The sequence below is a fragment of the Phycodurus eques genome, chromosome 8 (assembly GCF_024500275.1).
Source record: "Phycodurus eques isolate BA_2022a chromosome 8, UOR_Pequ_1.1, whole genome shotgun sequence".
In the NCBI taxonomy this organism is placed as follows: domain Eukaryota; kingdom Metazoa; phylum Chordata; class Actinopteri; order Syngnathiformes; family Syngnathidae; genus Phycodurus; species Phycodurus eques.
The window spans coordinates 18,294,772-18,313,716 of NC_084532.1; the positions used below are offsets into that span (position 1 = coordinate 18,294,772).

An 18,945-nucleotide genomic window follows, 5' to 3' on the forward strand; every position below is an offset into this window, starting at 1 on the left:
CAAGCCTGATTACCTCCAGATCTGTTCAATCAAGAAATCAGTTGAACAGAATCTGTCCCGACAAAATCAAGTTGGACAAAAGATCTAACAAAGCTGCAACAAAATGACACGGTCCAAAGAAATTCCAGAACAGTCGAGAAATAAAATAATTGATATCTATCAGTCTGGAAGTTGCTAAAAAAGCCATTTCCAGCAAACCATAGAGAAAGCCATTATCCTCACATGGAGAAAACATGGAACAGTGGTGAATCTTCCCAAGGGTGGCCAGCCTACAAACAATTACCCCAAGAGAACAACAATGACTCATCCAGGAGGCCACAACAGAACTCAGGACAACCACTAAAGAACTGCAGGCCTCCCTTGCCTCAGTTAAGGTCAGTGTTCATGACACAACAATAAGAGACTGGGCAAAAATGGCATCCATGGCAGAGTTCCAAGGCAAAAACCAGTGATGACCAAAAAGAACATAAAGGGTTGTTTTACTTTTGGAAAAAAACGAAAAAAAAAAAAAACATCCGAATAATTTACTTTTGGGAGAATATTATATGGACTGACGAGATGCAAGTTGAGCTTTTTGGAAGGTATGTGTCTCGTTACATCTGGCATAAATGTAGCACAGCATTGCAGAAAAAGAACATCATACCAAAAGTCAACCATGGTGCTGGCAGTGTGATGGTCTTGGACTGCTTTGCTCCTTCAAGACCTGGACAACTTGCTGTGATTGATTGAACCATGAATTCTGCTCTTTAACAGAAAATCCTGAAGGAGAATGTTCAGCCATCAGTTTGTGACCTCAAGCTGAAGCTCACTGGGGTTTTGCAGCAAGATAACAATCCACAACACACCAGCAAGTCAACTTCTGAACGGTTTCAAAAAAACAAAAGGGTTTTGGAGTGGCCTGGTCAAAGTCCACACTTGAATCCGATTGAAATAGAGTGGCATGACCTTAAAAAGGCAGTTGATGCTCAAAAACCCTCAATTTTCGCTGAATTCAAACAATTCTGCAAGGAAGAGTGGGCCAAAATACCTCCACAGAGATTTGAAAGACTCATTGCCAGTTATAGACGCTTGATTTCATTTGTTGCTGCTGAGGATGGCCCAACCTGTTGTTAGGTTTAGGGGGCCATTACTTTTTCACACAGGGCCAGATTACTTTTAATGCACCCCCCCCAATAAATGAAATCACCATTTAAAAACAGCATTTTAAGTTCACTTGGGTTATATTTGTTTGATATTTACATTTGTTTGATTATCTTAAACATGAAAGTGGGGAAACTATCCAAATATATAAGAATTTGAGAAGGGGGCCAATACTTTTTCACGGCACTGTATGTGTTTAATAAATCCCTGTAAATAATTCAATAGAAGGGATCTATGGAGTTTCGACAATGTACATTAGCGCTGCACTCTTATTTTGTACATATTTATTGAATTAACACTGTGAAAGGTGGCTATGTTAGAACTTTGACAAAATGTTCACAGAGCATTGGCTGTTCAGTTAGTTTGTTTCTGTGTACATATTTTTATATGGAATATCAGAATTAAATAATTACTTGAAACACTAATAAATTCAAGTCACAAAGATGTATATTATTTTGAACGGAATGTTTCTGAGGCATTGATACTGATCTCATTCACGGAACATATTCGGAAGGATGGTGAGTTTTCTGGTGCAACATAAATCAAACACAGGTCATAAATATAGGCAATCCTTGGTGGAGGTAGTAAAGCCTTCACTAAGGAGGTTATGTGAATTTGTATGAATTGTTTAGTATAACATAACATTATATAGCATTACATAATATAATTATCATAAAGACAGGTCATAAATAAGCAAGGAAACCAACCTCCCATAAGCCATATGACACCCCAAAAAAATCCTATAAATAGGTTACGTGGATTTGTATGACCTGTATTTGTTCATGCGATTATTTGCTAGTTTTTTGGGTGGGGGGCAGGGGGGGGGGGGGGTTTGATGACAGGTGATTGGTCCCATTCAACTGGTGAGAATCCATACATTGATGACATCAAAACGGAAATTACACTGTATATAAATTCAATATTATGGCATTAGCAGAATCAGAAACTGATCAAAATCAGATGATAGTAGCCTACCTGTATAAAACTGTATTTTTAAAAATGCAGTAGCATTTAAGCAAGCGAATTGTGAAATGAAATGGTTGCATTCAGGCAGCTGCAAAGGCCTTCGTTCACATGGGGTTCCAAGTTTTTACAATGAAGTCAATACTTGACCGCGATTAGGTAAATGCGTGAAGGGATACACTTCCTATACTATATAATCTGGTATACAATATAATGTTTGAGCCCCTTGATCATGATAATCACAGACCAGAAAAATGCAACTGGGAAAAAACACCAAAATGTGTTCTTGTGTTTTTGAGGCTAATAGTGTTTGACACGCTCCACTCATAAGACCAGCTTTCTTGAAACTGCAACATTTATTCATCCATCCATTTTCTGTATCGCTTATCCTCACTAGGGTCGCGGGCATGCTGGAGCCTATCCCAGCCATCTTCTGGCAAGCGGCGGGGTACACCCTTAACTGGTTGCCAGCCAATCGCAGGGCACATATAAACAAACAACCATTTGCACTCACATTCACACCTATGGGCAATTTAGAGTCCTCAATTAACCTACCATGCATGTTTTGGGGATGTGGGAGGAAACCGGAGTACCCGGAGAAAACCCACCCAGGCTCAGAGAGAACATGCAAACTCCACACGGGTGAGGCAAATAACATTCCAACTTGTCTAAAAGCTTATGACGGGAACTACAATATACTGTAGCCATCTCTGAAAGAAACATTTAAAACACAATAGCAGATAAGGTTTGAAAAAAAAAAATTATGTGCCATGTAATTGACTAGTACAACTATTTCAAATATTGGGGGGGAGGGGGAATGCCTATGTCTCCTTTTAGGAAAGGTAGCTAACTATCAGTGGCGTCGCTAGGCCTATTTTAGCGGGTGCTTCAGCCCCTCTAAAAAGCCCCCCTACCCCCCAAAAAAATATATTTGGTATTATGGGTTTATGGCGAAGTTTTATTTTCTTCAGTCACCCTAAACAAATATTGGTCTCCACCAAATGAATGCTTTTGTTTTGCCTGCTATTTGTAGCGCAATTTATTCACAGTTTCTGCCGATAATCTTGTTTTGGGTCAAAGGTGAGCTGGAGCTGACTTTGGGAAAGAAACGAGGTCCACCCTGGACAGGCTGGATTGGTCACCATCCGATTCCAGCGCACATAAACTAAAGAAAGTAAACTAACTAGAACTAAACAAGCAACCATTCACACTCAATTTTAGATTCTTCAGTGAACCTAAAATGCATGTTTTTGTAACTTTGGAGGAAGTTGGTGTACCTGTGAAAACTCATGAGAACGTGCAAACCCCACACAGGATTCGAATCCTGAACCTCTGAAATGTGAGGCAGACGTGCTGACCAGCCTTCATTTTTTAATGAGCAGAACAAAAAAAATATAAAAGTTTGAAAGTTGTTAAGCCCTTTAAAATAGACTGCCGCCAGATAAAGGACTGCTGTAGGACTAATGTATGCGTGCGTGTCCGTGTTTGTGTAACAGTTTGAGGCTTTGTTTCTGAATATTTGTGTTTTCTCTTGTGTACAGTACTACAGGGAGAGGAAATACCACTAGTTGGGGATGGCAGAATTGAATTATTTTTTAACCAAAGGTAGCAGTCCTCACACTATGTTGAAGTATATAATCGTGTAAAGAAATACTCTAATAAAATTAGAAGTACTGAATGAACTCCTTTACTTAAGTACGAGTAAAAAAAAAAGTGCAGACTCTGAAAAGTCCTGATGTAAAAAGGTGCAATTTTATTTACAGTCAATTATATGCAATACCTGTTTTGATATATTCATTCTTTTATCTTTTGTAGTGCTCCTACTGAGAGAAAGAAAAAAAGCGATTTTTATGCCATCCAAACATGTTCCTATGGCGTTGCTACAGATATGTTTTCAAATGTATGGAGTAAAACGTAGTCAGATAAAAAAAAATACTCAAGTAGCCAACAAATATTTGTACTTCGATACTTCCAACCACTGTTTATAACACTCCCTGAGTGATGCAACATGGCTTTTCCCCCCCCCCATTTGATTTCGTTGTGCACAATTGCACATCTGTCGCTCCATACAAAAAAAACCTGCCGCGGTCGCTGATGACGTAAAAAGAAGGAAAGCCATTCAGCCAATCAGCGTCAAGCTGGTCGCTCATCATCTCCTGTTGACACAGTGGAGAAGGTGTGCAGTGTCGCTCAGTTTACACAGACACTAACTGCTGAGTGGACGCTCAGTGGAGTCGGGAGGAGTGGACTGGACTGTAATTGTCACGTGAGCGTTTTAATTCTTTTTCCATCAATATCGAATTTGAACCTGTTGTCGGGCTTCGATAGTTTGGCTAAGTTAACTCGCTTTCACTTGCTGTCCCGCGTCATGGCGTTTACAGTACAGTAAAGTGGATGTTCGTGTTTAAAATGTCTGAGACAGCCGACAGCTCACTGACTTTGTGCTAACTCGGAGCTGCTTGCCGTCGGTAGAGTCATGTGAAACTGATTCACTCGACTTACTGCGTTCGTTTTGTGTGTCACTCAAAATCCTCCAAATTCTTGTAGTCAATGTGACATGTGAGTCCAAAACCCAGCTTCGTCTGTATTTTTGAAATGTAATTTTATTTTATTTTTGCTTTGTAGGATGGAGAATGGAGATGACAGCAGTGTCCGGTTCCGCCACCGAACCTTTCCCAAAAAGCCCACCTCCTCTGACCCGGATAGCCCAGTGAATGGCGAGTGTAGCCGAGGAGGGGAACACAATCAGTCCACTGGAGACAGTCACATCAGCAGCAATGGTAGGAAACACTGAGAGGATTAATTGTTTGATCCCCTGCTGAATTTGTAAGTTTGATCACTTAACAAAGAAGTAACAGTCTAAAATGTTTATGGTTGATTTTGGCAGTCAATCTTTATTGTGCCAAGATGTATATTTTAGAAACAATGCCACAGTATACCACCAAACAAAAATATCACAAAATATGAATGCTAAGGTTAATTATGTACCCTCTGCTCGTTTTACTGGGCCTTTATATTTTGGTTAAAATACTTTACGTTATAAACAAATAGAATACAACAAATGATAATTAGAATAATGGAAACACACTACATTTAAGAAAACTATTTTTGCATTTCACAAAAGAAAACAAAATTAGGGGAACCTTAATCCAATAATCTTGGCTTTGTTTGCCAGCACGCTTACCTTCTTTTTTGAAAGTGTTGTATCGTCTGGTCTGTGATGTCCTTGTTTTATATCTGCTCCGTCTTTTACATTAAAGGTCAAAGGATTATGATTTTATGGGGTCAGTTAAAAATCATATTTGCATTGTTTATATGTTATGTAATACATGCACGTCACTTCCACCAAGTTGTAAACTATAGTTTAGCTAGAAATTAGGTTTTTATTACGCGTATTGAACACTCTCCCAACATACCCGAAGCTCAAAACACCGGGTTTTGGATACTCTATCCACCGCAAGGGCTACCGGAAGTGACGTTGCAAATGGCAAATACAGGGCGCTACACTCTATACGCAATGGCGAGCAATATCTTGGAATATGAGGAGGAGGAGGATTTTGACGTACAGGAGCACCCAACTGAACTTGGCATCGTCAAAGGGTACATGTTTGAGCCGATCAGGAGGTCGGAACCTGACAGTGACGACGACAAGTAGCAGCTGTACAACAGAAAAAGAGAGTGGCCACTGGGTCAATATGACGGAATGTCAAAAGCATGTCTTTTTATACAGTCATGGCTTGAAATAGCAGGTGTTTTTTAGCACGACTATACGTATTATATATTCATATGTTTTAGTGACATGGCACAAGCTTTTACATAGTAGGCAGTCTTCCTATATATTGTGTGCCCCTCGCCCGAATAGCTTTATAACACGCCGCACACAAAGTCTTTGCCGTGTGTCTGTTGGTTTGTCATATAAGCAAAAGTACAGACGACCGTACTGAAAAGTACTTCGTGGGTCTCTTCTTTCTCCTGCCCAGTGCATAGTAACCATAATAGTCGTAGGTCTCCACAAGGAAATCCTCACCTTTTGTCTGCGCCTCTCGCCGCTGCACCGTGGCGGCTGCAATATTGAGTTGTCTTGCTGGCAGTTGAGGTCCTGATGACCATAGGAAAAACTTGTTGGCACCGCAGCTGGTTTCAGCCTCTGCCTAACCACACCTGTGTATCCAATGCTTTCTGCTAAGTCTTTCTCAAAACACGTCGGTTCAAAGTGATCAGCACACAGAGTTTGGAATGCTTGCTCGGCACCCGTAGCCTGACCACGTTTATTCCCCTGTCGATTGACTTTCCCTATCCACTGGTCACATATTCCTTTTCCACTTGAAAAGACAAAGAAACTCTTGCTACTGCCTGAATCATTTATACATCCAAATGCCACACAATAAACCACCGTGACATTGCTAAATCATACGACAACAAATATACGAGGACGGGAACAATAGCGCACAGTGCCGAATGAACAGGCTGTTTGGCTACTGTTACGTCACAGCGGCGGATAGAAACGAAGACCGGGAGGCGCTGGATGCAAAAAGCAGAAGGTGCATTCTAAATCATATTTATTGATTTAACTGCTGTAGATCTGCTATATAATCACTTCCAAATGGCAGATGTGTTTTGTGAAGGGGTCCTCGAGCTCTCAAGAAAACCTTTAACATCTTTGTCCTCTGACCTTTAATCTTTCTGCTCTCCACCCGGCATCTCGCTTACAGAGGCAGACTCCACAAGGGGGCGCAAATTCCCCATACAAACTGCACACAATTCAAACTAACTAACTAAACTAAGTTTTAGACACAATTCTAATGTATTGAATTGTTCCTGTATGCTTCCTTTAAGGTGGGCCTCTACATGTGGGTACCTAAATTTGAGCAAACTTAAAAATTTAGCAGGGGATTGAATACTGTAGTTGTTCCAACCTGTATAAACATGACTCTTCTTATCTATTCTGATGAAATGTGCACTTTAAAACGTCTGAACATTTCCGAGGAACTGTTTGTGCAATTAAGGAAAAGGGAAATAATGGACTAAGTTGTACACAGGTTATTTACCAGTAAAATGACGTAGGCCTGCACAATATTGGAAAAAAATGACATTGTGATTTTTTTAAATTATTTTTTTAACCTGCGATTATATATTGCGATGTGAAATAATACAGGATCAGTGTTGGGGAAGTTCATTTTCTACGTGAACTAATTCAAACTTCAGGTCATCATTCCAAAAATGGTTGAGTTAACAGTTCATAATTCCAATTTTTTGACATAGTTCACCGGTCCAAAAATGAACTAGTTCATAGGTTTTTTTTTTGGAGTTTTTTTTTTTTTTTTTTCCTCAATGCTTTGCTGACAGGCAACTGTTCTCAAAATACTGGCATTTCATTTCTTTTTTTTTTTTTCTTTTTCTCTCTCCTTTCTTTCTTCCCCTCTCTCTTATCCCCACCTATTCAGTCCACACTAGTGCACGGTGGTTCTTGAAGCACTGACTCCAGCTGCAGTCCACTCTTGTGAAACTCCCCTACATTTTTGAATGGGCTTTGTTTCACAATCCTCTCCAGGATGCGGTTATCCCTACCGGTTGTACACTTTTTTTTTTTTTTTTTCTACCACATCTTTTCCTTTCCTTTGCCTCTCCATTAATGTGCTTGGACACAGAGCCCTGTGAATAGCCAGCCTCTTTAGCGATGACCTTTTGTGTCTTGCCCTCCTTGTGCAAGGTGTCTGTGTCAGGTCAGCAGTCTTCCCCATGATTGTGTATCTTACAGAACTTGACTGAGAGACTATTTAAAGACCTTGGCAGGTGTTTTGAGTTAAGTAGCTGATTAGAGTGTGGCACCGAGTGTCTTCAATATTGCACCCCCACAATATTCTAATTTTCTGAGCTACTCAATTTGGGGTTTTCATTAGTTGTCAGTTATAATGAATATGCACTTTTTTGTGAGATATGGTGTGTTTGCTTTGATTTTGGACAAAATATTTTTATACCTGACAGTATAACTTGACTGTGCACTTGTGAGTTTTAAGAAATAATGACAGATATGTGCATGAACCCAAGAGGTTTTCCTTTTAATTTCATAGCCCACATGCAGCTGTAAAACCATATTTGTGTTTTTATAGCATTGGCAACTCTTGAAATGGTATTGTAAAACAATCTGTGTGTAAATAATAGTTTATCACAGCCCTAGGATGCAGGAAAATATTAAAACTTTTATAAAATTGATTGTGAAAGTGCTTGAATTTGACAGAAAATTATCTAAGAACGTTAAGTAAACTCATCACTGCCTGTTTGTATATGTTACCACAATTGTGAAATGTAGTCAAATTGACCCACATGTCATTTGGCTATGCAGTCCTATTGGCTGTATTGTATATAAATCTTTTATTAAAAAAAATATATATATTTTTTTTTTGGGCTAAAATGTGCAAATGAAGGCGGCACGGTGGACGACTGGTTAGAGCGTCTGCCTCACGGTTCTGAGGTCCGGGGTTCAATTCACGGCCCCGTCTGTGTGGAGTTTGCATGTTCTCCCCGTGCCTGTGTGAATTTTCTCTGGGCACTCCAGTTTCCTCCCACATCCCAAAAACACGCATGGTAGGTTGATAGAAGACTAAATTTCTCGTAGGTGTGAATGCGAGTGCGAATTGTTGTTTCTATGTGCCCTGCGATTGGCTGGCAACCAGTTCAGGGTGTACCCCGCCTCCTACCCGATGATAGCTGGGATAGGCTCCAGCACTCCCGTGACACTTGTGAGGATAAGTGGCTCAGAGAATGGATGGATGGATTGATGTGCAAATGAACACATTTCCAGTGAACTGTTTATTTCACCACCCTGCATACTCACAAAGTGTATATGGTGTGTCTTTAAGGGGGAATTGAGGTGGAGCATATGATCAGCAAGAAGCTACAACTGAAAAGAAAAGCAGAGGTTAGAAGTTCAGTCATTTGTTTTTGGGGAAGGCTCATTGTGCTAATTTGAATGAGTTGTTCAGGAAACCAAAAAGTGAGGTTGTTTCCTTCGATGTGAATCATGGGACTGTTTTTAAAATTGACATAAGCTCATTTTTAATCTGTATGCATTCATTATGTTTTTTACATTGCTTTATTTGTTTTTCCCCGTAATGTCTAATTTTGGGAGAAATAAGCGGAACGGAAGATGAATGAATGAATCTAAGCAAAGACTTGAGTGCAGTTCCTTTCAACGGTGGTAGTGACTTTGCCTGTGCTTTTAATTCTCTTCAGTACCTGACAAAAGACCTGATGCGTGAGTTTAACAACCAGGTCAATGACTTCCTGGACAGTCTTATCGAGGAGTCGGCTAGGCTGGAGCCTGCACCCATGCCTGCGGTCTTCTCATCCCCTCTGTCAGACAAGGAGAGGAGCATACTCGGGTATGTGCGAAAGTACAGCATGTATACAGTCACGGAACACTTTTATTAGGTACACCTGGCTCCAACGGAAGAGTTTGTGCTTTTTAAAGATACTAATGTTCCGTTTTGATTGATTAGAGAGGTAATGTCACAATATGTTAATTATTGTCGTTGTTGTTTGCATTGTAGCACTATCATGAGTAATATCAATAGTACCAATGTTGTTATTGTGCGGATGTTCCTCCATGAAGTGAAGTTTACTTTCCTGAGTCCTTAAATGTCTTTTCATACCACAGAAAAAAAGGTGTTACTAACTTCACCATGTCTTCTTCCAGGCATTTCGCACCTCCTCATGGCCAGGGCAAACATTTTGTCAACCGCAGGTCCCTCCTTGAGTAAGCGGCGAAATCGTCACCACCTAACACTTGTGCCTTGCTATCAAGTGTCTCCAGTCTATTTATTTCCCCACAGCGATCTTTTTGAGGTGAACCACATCCAGACCATCTACCACATGTTTATTGCCCTGCTCATTCTCTTCATCCTCAGTACACTAGTGGTTGATTTCATAGATGAAGGCAGGTAATATATAAGTCTGGTTTGACTGTTCACATAACAGATTATGGAGTTTTTTGGCTTTACTTTTGTTATAAACAATTTTGTCCTGTCTCTTTCATCTCTTCAGACTGGTGCTAGATTTCGACTTGCTGGTCTACGCATTTGGACAGTTCCCTCTTGTAGTGTGCACATGGATCTTCATGTTCCTGTCTGTTTTAGTGGTTCCCTATCCCCTGTTCAAGCTATGGACACGGACCCAGTCTGGCTCTTTCAGTCACCGCAGGCTTTACAGCTTTTTGTTTGGCTCCATGTTCCTTCTCTACCAAGCTTTGGGCCTTGGTTTTCTACCCACATATGTGGTGGTAGTCAACAGTTTGCCCCCAGCCTCGTGCTTCATTGTCATCTTGGAACAGGTATTTTCCATGTCTCTTGACATTCCTAATGTATAGCAGTTAAGTTACAGAAATCTGATGTTAGTTGGAACAAAACTACAGAAATTGCTATGTCCATTGCTCACTCCAGGTGAGACTCATGATGAAAGCGCACTCCTTTGTAAGAGAAAATGTACCCAGAGTCCTGGCCTGGGCTAAAGACAAGTCCAGTAAGTCCCCACAACATGAATGAGGACAATACATGAGTTTCATTTAAAAAAAAAACAAAAAAAAAAACTTTATAATAACGCTTAGTTTTGACGATATCATGGGTACAGTATATTAATTTACCAAGATGATTATTGATGTGTAGAACTAAATGGCAGCTCAATCAGAGGTGTAAAATACATTTGCTAAACTGGTCAATCTCTTGATTCCTCCTGAGATCAGAACCAATTTTAAGTAGGTAGAAATAATCTATTCCAGTAATAACGTGACGAGTTCCCAAAAAATGACAGAAAATTAATGAATCTGGTTGGAATAGCCACTTCAACACCAAGAATTTTGAAAATCCGACGATGGGTTCCGCTGAAATTGAATTTTGTTTAATTTTTTTTATGTCGGAAATAAATTACCTTTTTGGGGCAACATTACCGTATTGTTACGAACTGGGTCACTTGCCCTAAAAACTCGATTTAATTAGCGCAAATGGAACATTATCCCTGAGAAGATCAGTGTGGGCAGTAGAATTGGTTGTCTAGGATTTTTAGATGCCTTTGACATGCGCATTCCATGTTTATATATATATATATGTATATGTAAAAAAATTGTCAGATGGCCACAATATTGCTGTCATAAAACATTGAGTAGCTGTGTATAATTATTTTTTTTTTTAATTGTTTTAAAATATTAGAAACAGATCTCAGTAAGACCCAGTGAATCTCTACAGCAATGCAAACACGAAACCCAATAATAAACACACTGTTAAATGAAAACATCTCTGACCATGTCAGTCAAGTTTTGAATTTTCTTAGAATTTAGATTTTATTTTTTTTCTCATACAATTGTATTAGATTAGCACTCAGTAGACTGAATGTGTACTTAATGAAGTTTCCAGTGAGTGAATGTTGACTTTGCCTTCCTTGTAGCTGTTGAGATCACATGCAACATTTATATACTGTATCTATTATTTTATATAATGTCATAAAATGGCTAAATGTACTACTAGCTACTGAATTTACTATTTGATTATGAATGTATGGGTGAATTAGTGGTTGACAGTACATCCTAACCAATCTTTCTACATTTATTTTTCTAATTCTATTTTAATTAGTCTCTCTTGTCACATACAGGCCCATGCCCAGTGGTCCCTCATGTTTCTCAGTATCTTTACTTTTTGTTTGCACCCACACTTATCTACAGAGATATATACCCAAGGTAAACAACACATAAATTTTGTGAAATAGCATCAATAATTGAACATGGGAGTTTGTAAATTAACAGGCTTCTAATTTTTATGCAGGAATCCAATGATCAGATGGGGCTATGTGGCCACAAAGTTACTACAAGTACCAATCCCTCTTTGAACTTTTATAAACTGACTTAAATGAGACTTTTCTGCCTACTTATAGTTGCAAATTGTTTTTTCCTCACAGGTCTTGGGCTGTCTGTTTTATGCATACTATGTGTTTGTGCGGCTCTGCATCCCTCAGTTCCGCAGCATCAGTCTTCAGTTTTTTGACCTGAGGGCCATGGTCCTGGGTGTCTTTAACTCCATTCTGCCTGGTAAGGTCGTTCACTCATTGTTCCGTGTATACTTAGCCACAGCAGTGAGCAAAAGTAGTGTTGCCTTAGCTACACTTAATTAACAGCTTATTTTCCTTGTTGATTTTTGCAGGAGTGTTGGTTCTTTTCCTGGGGTTCTTTGCCTTCCTCCACTGTTGGCTGAACGCATTTGCAGAGATGCTTCGTTTCGGTGATAGGATGTTCTATAAGGTGCCGCACCTTCTGTTCGCTCTCTTGAAATTAAGTTCCTGTGTGTGATATGTGGTCAAACTTAATTCATTTTAATTGCACCTCACAGGATTGGTGGAACTCAACATCTTTTGCCAACTACTACCGTACTTGGAATGTAGTCGTTCATGACTGGCTGTTTCACTATGTGTATAGAGACTTCCTATGGGTAAGTAGGTCTGTCTGCCTTTGGTGCACTTCAGTATTGAAATCTTGATTGTTTTTGTTACCATATTTCTATTAAATGGCTTTAAGTGTACAGTGGAACCTCTAAAGTCTGTTCTGGTCAACTTGCAATTTTCGTCATGTGGAAGTTGAAATTAACTGTCATCACCATTAAACCTTTATCAACTGTACAGGGAATTTCTCAGTAACACTTTAGCATTTTTAACAATCATACAATTGCGAAAATAAGTAGTTACTATTAAAACTAAAAGCATAACTGCGAGGAATGCAAAGTTATCAAAAGCATAACTAAAGGTGTAGTGTAACATAGCGGAGTCTCATCGCATAGCCACCTTTCGAGGCATATTTTGTTCATTTTTGGTCAAATTAGGAATTGCAAGATGTCAGAGGTGTTTAACTTTAAAGGTTACACTGCACTTCCTTGTAACAGTCGGTGAAACATGCCATGTTTCAGAAAAGTTTTTGTTTTGTGTGTTTTTTTTAAACAATATTGGATTAATAAAAAAATTTCATCACAATTGCAAGATGTAAAAGCATTATTAAGTATAGGTTCCGAAGAGTACTCAAATGTCAGTACTTGTACTTGGTCTGAAAAAAGTGGCATAAGTGCATCCCTACTGGTAATGTAATTCAACATGGATCCAATCATACCAGCTCGTCACTAGTGTTTTTGACTTGGCTCTTATGATTCCAGATCTCCCAGAAGCGCTTCCGAACAGCAGCCATGCTGTTTGTATTTACACTGTCTGCAGTCGTCCACGAGTACATCCTGGCAATCTGCTTCGGCTTCTTCTATCCAGTCCTCTTCTGCCTGTTTATGTGCTTCGGAAGTAAGATGCAAATGCACCTTTCAGCTTCCTGTTTTCTTCCTCTTCTTCTGGAAGAACATGAAAAATGGTCAATTCTCTTCACTTTCTGACAGTGATGTTTAACTTCATCCTTCACGACCAAAGGAAAGGTCCCATCTGGAACATAATCATGTGGACGTCCCTCTTCTTGGGTCACGGTCTCATCATCTGTTTGTACTCTCAGGAGTGGTATGCGCAGCGCTACTGTCCCCTGAAAGAGGTATCTCCTGACTAGTACATGTGTTTTGTCTTCATGTATGCCTCCTTTTTATTGCTTTTGCAGAAAATGCTAATTGTTAATATATTTGTTCTAGCCTTCCTTTCTTGAGTTACTGAAGCCTCGGTCATGGACCTGCAAGAAAAGTATGATGACCAACTAATAGGCTGTGACCCAGACAGCACCTGTGACACTTTGACCATCTTTTCTGTTACTGTCCCAACTTTTGCTGTCTGGTGTTTATTTTAGTTTATTGCACTACGGTCACTACTGATTTGTCATAACAATGTATGGAAGAGATTTGATAAGACAAAATGTTCTTTATTCCCAAACAAAACTGATGCCTTTTTTTTTTTTTTTGTCTTCAAAATGCATCCAGGAAGAAGTACTGCAAGCTAATATGAAATTTTATGTGTGTCCACTTTTTTACACATCTTTCCCAATCCGTTTGACTTGATCTACTGTGAGGTTACGCCTTGTGGCAGTATGAGAGTGGCATTTGTCATCGCGGCAGCTGAATACAGTCATCATGCACAAGTCATTCACACATGCAATAATCGTTAATATTTAACAAAGCCAGCAATTGCATCCCTGTCATAAACGTCGTTTTGTTTGTTTGGCATTCCACATTCTGAGGTGCTTGGGTTCTTGGATCATTCAAACTGTATATTATAAAAAGAAATATCAACTGTACATAATGGCAATATATTGTTTATCAACTCAATGTATTCTGTGTCACTCGAACTGACTTGGCCATACATTGGACTTTAACTAGACGAAAATGATGAAATTTGAGCCTTCACGTGAGCTTTATCTAAATATGTGCACTTATTTCAGCGATGTGGCTGCAGTCTGTCAGAATGTTTAAACACTGGAACAATATTGATAGTTATTCAGTAGTAAGGGCTAGTTTACACAAATGAGCCCTTTGAATGAAATGTTCCATTTTGGTAAGCTCTGTGGTTTTTTTTCCCCCTTGAATTTGCTATCAGAGTTGACATTTCTCAAGGACATGATACAATCATTCGTTGCACGTTTTATGTTGCCAATTGTAATGGATTTCAATGCGAGGAGGACGTATGTAACTGAATGGGAAATTCTCTAGTCAGTCTAAAGAAAAGCAATGTAAGCCTTGTTGACCTTTATATGAACACAAGGTGGCACTGTATTAAAGGTTTGTTTGGAACTTAGCTGGCGCCTTTGTTCATCAATACTTATTTTTTATAATAGTTTATATTACAGTATGTACATATAACAGTGAACGTTTGTTACTAAGTATTCACTGCCTCAATTTAATTTAACTCAATTTTAGACACCCGCGTTGAAGTCTGATAATTATCCAATTTAAACTAAACGCGGTAATTAATGATTTTATTTATTATTACAGTAACAGACAATATACGGGCGTATTTGATCGGATCAACATTTAATTTGTTTCCCTGGCTTATATTAGATAGTAGTGTCATGTGACCGTTTTGCACGACTCCATTTTTAGAGAAGAATTGTATTTGAACTTTGCTGAGTAAAGGAAAAATAACAACTCATTGTTGAACTCTTTAGTAAGTTTGATTTAGAAAGCATTTTTCACAGGACTCACAAAGTACTTCACATACTGTCGTTATAGAATACACTAAATAGTATCGACTCACGTATGAGCTTGGAGTGACATCCAATTCTTCATCCACTATTTGCATATCAACTCTTCTGGGAAGGCTTTCAACAAGGTTTAGGATTGTGTTCATTGGAATTTTTGGCCATTCTTCCAGAAGGACACTGATGTTGGATGAAATGGCCGATCTCTTAGTCTCTGCTCTTAATGCGTCCAAAGGTGTTTTGTTTGGTTGAGGTCAGGTCTCTGTGCAGGCCAGACAAATTCTTCCACGCCAAAACTCGCTCATCTATGTCTTTCTGGACCTTGCTTTGTGCTTTAGAGGACAGTCCCAAACTGTTCCCACAAAATTGGGAGCATGGAACTTTTGTGTATGTGTACATTTCCTCTCGGTATATGCAAATTGTAGCATGTTTGTAGAGTTTGAATTAGAAATCCAATTGGTTGGAAATTATTTCTTGATTTCCACACAGATGTACCATACGTACGGAGCCACAAACGCGACATGGGGCAGAAACTCATTAGTACTAATTCATGCGCACGATTTTTATTTATTTATTTTTCCCCAGGTCATATCTGTCATATTTGGGGCCCCACATATGACACTTTTTTTGTCGATAGAACACCTGAATATTTAAATTAGAAAGTTAGAGAGAGACACAAATGTAATTGAACATTTTGTGTTTTGGAACAATATTGGATTAATTGAACATATTGTGTTGACCACCATATGGGCAAAGTCTTAAACTGGAGTCGGGGGGTCACGAGACACTATGGCTATTGGTGCCCGTCGGACCACGCTAGCACCGGAGATGTGGTGGACGGTGACGGCCGGGGGAACAGTCAACCCCGGCCAACCCCCCGCCGTCTTGTGCAACACATCTTGTGTTCTGCGGTAAAGATGGCGGCGTCAGAAGGGGCGCGCAGCAGCCGGACCACGGCGACAGCATTTTGAAAAAAGCTCCATATTTGAGCAACTCTCGCTCGTTCGTCTTCAGCCCGGACGACGCCTGGTTCTCCGGAGCAAAGACGGTCGCTGTCACGCGTCGGGGGTTGTTATTTTAATGTTTAAAACCCGGGGAGTTGTGGATTTCTGTGATCGCTACTAACACCAGCTAGCTGCTTAGCCAAGCGAGCTAATACGGTAGTTAGCGGAGGGAAGCGCGAGGAGGAGGAGGAGGGGTGGATTGAGGAACGCTATTCGGTACGCAGGCTCCTCCAGCGCAGGGGAATGTGAGCCAGAGGCGCACGGGGGATTTGCTCGCTTCGTCCCGAACGTCCTTACGACAAACTACCGGGATGGGACAGCAGGTAGGCCGCGTCGGTGAGGGCACATCGACCGGACTCCAGCCGCCACAGCCCCACGCGTCCCAAGCACACCAAGGCAAGGGGAACCGGGCAAGCGTCGCCGGGAGGAGACCCCGAGAACCCGGCAGTAACACCGGTACACCGCCGGGCAGGACTACTGCAATCAACGTGCCTGACCCGTCGATCAATATATTCACGAAGCATTCAGGTAGATGTCTAAAAGTGTTTTTGGAAGCATTGCGTGTGTGTAATTGGTTTAATATTTGTTGCAGCTCATTAGCATTGGCTAAGCAGGGTCGTGCTCGTTTGACGTTAGCGGAAATAACATTCACTCTTTTCACTGGTTTGTGTTCCTTTCCTATTGTCTGTTCCGATTATTGATTTGTAGAGATGACCTCGCATAGATGTGCGATTAAAACCGCACCGCAAGTTCTGTCTTGTGCTTACTTTGCATGTGACCTGGAGATGCCACAAGGAGGGACAATGTTATTGAGGAAGCCCAATTTTCGTAGGCTTTTACGTTGGGCGATTTTTTTTATCGGGGTTATGATTTCCCTCTTAGATGCCTGCATCTGATAGTCGCTTTGGTTAACAGTGATCTTCCCCTCCGGAGGTTTAGGAACGATTCCACTCCATTAACTCCCTATAGGAGCCACCGCGAGGGTGTCGCTACAATAGCGAGTGGTTTTGTCATGCTCACTTGCATCCTGTCTCTTCACGTCTACTGTTACAGCACACTCAGCAAGCTGAATGCATCGTTTGATCCGGTGGTGAATAATTTAGGTCACCTTCTGTCATTACAAGATAACGCTCATGCACTCAAGATAACTCCCAAGTGATTGTTTTTGCAATATCTTAACATTTGCCCTCCTTTTCTAGGAGATTAATGGGATCACCGCTTTCCATGATTTCCTACATGACATGAATTAGAGGAGTTTAAAAATGCAGTGCCGAACAACCCGTCCGCTAGGGGTTTAACCGATTAATCGACTACTTTGCATCGACGTTTAAAGCTTGAAGTCGACTAATTGCTAAATTACGTATTTTTACCAGCAGGACCACGAGAATGGCGGCGAGCAACAAGGGCAGCGGCGTGAAGTTCCATCTTCGTTGTCAGAATTTTAAGTCCAGTAATGCACGAAGAGCAACTGTGTAGTAACGAGTAGTTATCGTAACGTAACTCTTGTCGCTGTACAGCATACTGTGCTACAACCGTGTGGAAATATTTTACCAAAAATGAGACCGGTGGCAGGGTTGGCATTGGGTCATGAAACATCTTAGCCAATGTGGCGAAACAGTATAAATATCTCCAAGCCACACTTGTGTGTACTTAGGGTACAACATCGCGTGTGCTTATGTGGCTAAACCTTTACCCACACATAGCCAGTCCTCGTCACTAGGAAACCAATAAAGCTTTAACGATGTGGGCCCAATTAAAAGTACCCAGTCATCAATCAGGTGTAGGGTTCAACAATAGGGGAAAATATTCTTAATTGGGAGGGTGTTTTTCAGTTTCTTTTAAACAAATATTGCGATTCCTATTTAGCATATGATTTTTCGGAAGAAAGTTGATCTTCAGCATTATTTTCAAAACAGAAGAAATAAATTATTGTATAGTATGACCAACACAACATTGGATATAGCCAACAAATAAACAACTCCTTTCTGTAGGCCGCACCTAAATTTTATGATGAATTGATATGAAGAACAAATCTTTATTTTACTATTGAATTGTAAAAAGAAAAAACTTCAATGACTGTAGAATATTGACTTATTGATTTAACGTCATGCCTTGTAAAAATGTAATGTATAATGATGCGCTTGTCTGTAGCAGTAGTAGGCTGTAGGCTATAGAGATAAAGTTGAGTGACACGAGTGATGCTTTTCATCACCAAGATGTGAGTATGAAATGGTAAACGAAATTAAATATTGATGTTATCAATTACAGTAAAAGTGTTAAATAGATTCACTTATCATCTGATAAACCTCAGGATCTTAAGGACTTTATAGCCTACAGAATTTTCTCAGATTAAAACTTTTTTGATAAAGATAAACATTCATGTTCTAAATCTCTGGTGGTAAATATTAGTAGGCCAGCTATCTGTCAGATAACGTTTACAGATTTCAAAAGCCCCAAAAAGTGGTCTAATTACATAATTGGGGCGGGGGGAGGCCGTGACTATGTTTGCCGTGGGCCTCCAAATGACTAGCTAGCTCCCTACGGCCCTGGTTCGAGCCATCTCGGCATGACAACCAAAGTGGGATTAGCGATTGTGCATTGAGGAAAAAGGCAGCTAGCTAGCTAGCTGCGAAAACTAATGTGAATTGCAGGACACATTGACCATCGACACTTCAATCGTATGTCGTGGTAAGA

The 18,945-nt window shown here is 40.1% G+C and overlaps 2 protein-coding genes across 5 annotated transcripts in view; both read left to right on the top strand.

The window, feature by feature from the left end:
• The first annotated feature begins 4,274 nt into the window (after positions 1-4,274).
• Positions 4,275-14,829, top strand: soat1 (sterol O-acyltransferase 1). Of its 3 annotated transcripts, XM_061683380.1 has the most exons (16): positions 4,275-4,369; positions 4,729-4,883; positions 8,964-9,022; positions 9,337-9,485; positions 9,800-9,859; positions 9,936-10,043; positions 10,147-10,432; positions 10,542-10,620; positions 11,743-11,827; positions 11,913-11,958; positions 12,046-12,175; positions 12,288-12,385; positions 12,474-12,572; positions 13,284-13,419; positions 13,512-13,657; positions 13,752-14,829. In XM_061683380.1, exons 2-16 carry the CDS (start codon positions 4,730-4,732, stop codon positions 13,815-13,817), a joined length of 1,701 nt encoding a protein of 566 aa, XP_061539364.1. In that variant the 5' UTR covers positions 4,275-4,369; position 4,729; the 3' UTR covers positions 13,818-14,829. The 3 variants fall into 3 exon arrangements, with proteins under 3 accessions (XP_061539364.1, XP_061539366.1, XP_061539365.1); XM_061683381.1 differs by lacking the exon at positions 4,275-4,369 and having other exon boundaries at positions 4,859-4,929; XM_061683382.1 differs by lacking the exons at positions 10,542-10,620; positions 11,743-11,827; positions 11,913-11,958.
• Positions 14,830-16,169: 1,340 nt separating this feature from the next.
• abl2 (c-abl oncogene 2, non-receptor tyrosine kinase) overlaps positions 16,170-18,945 on the top strand; it is a 42,617-nt gene continuing 39,841 nt past the window's right edge. For both annotated transcript variants that reach the window (XM_061683281.1, XM_061683282.1), the window contains exon 1: positions 16,170-16,779. In XM_061683281.1, the coding sequence (XP_061539265.1) occupies positions 16,563-16,779 (217 nt within the window). In that variant the 5' untranslated portion in view covers positions 16,170-16,562. The remainder of the gene's footprint in view (positions 16,780-18,945) is intronic.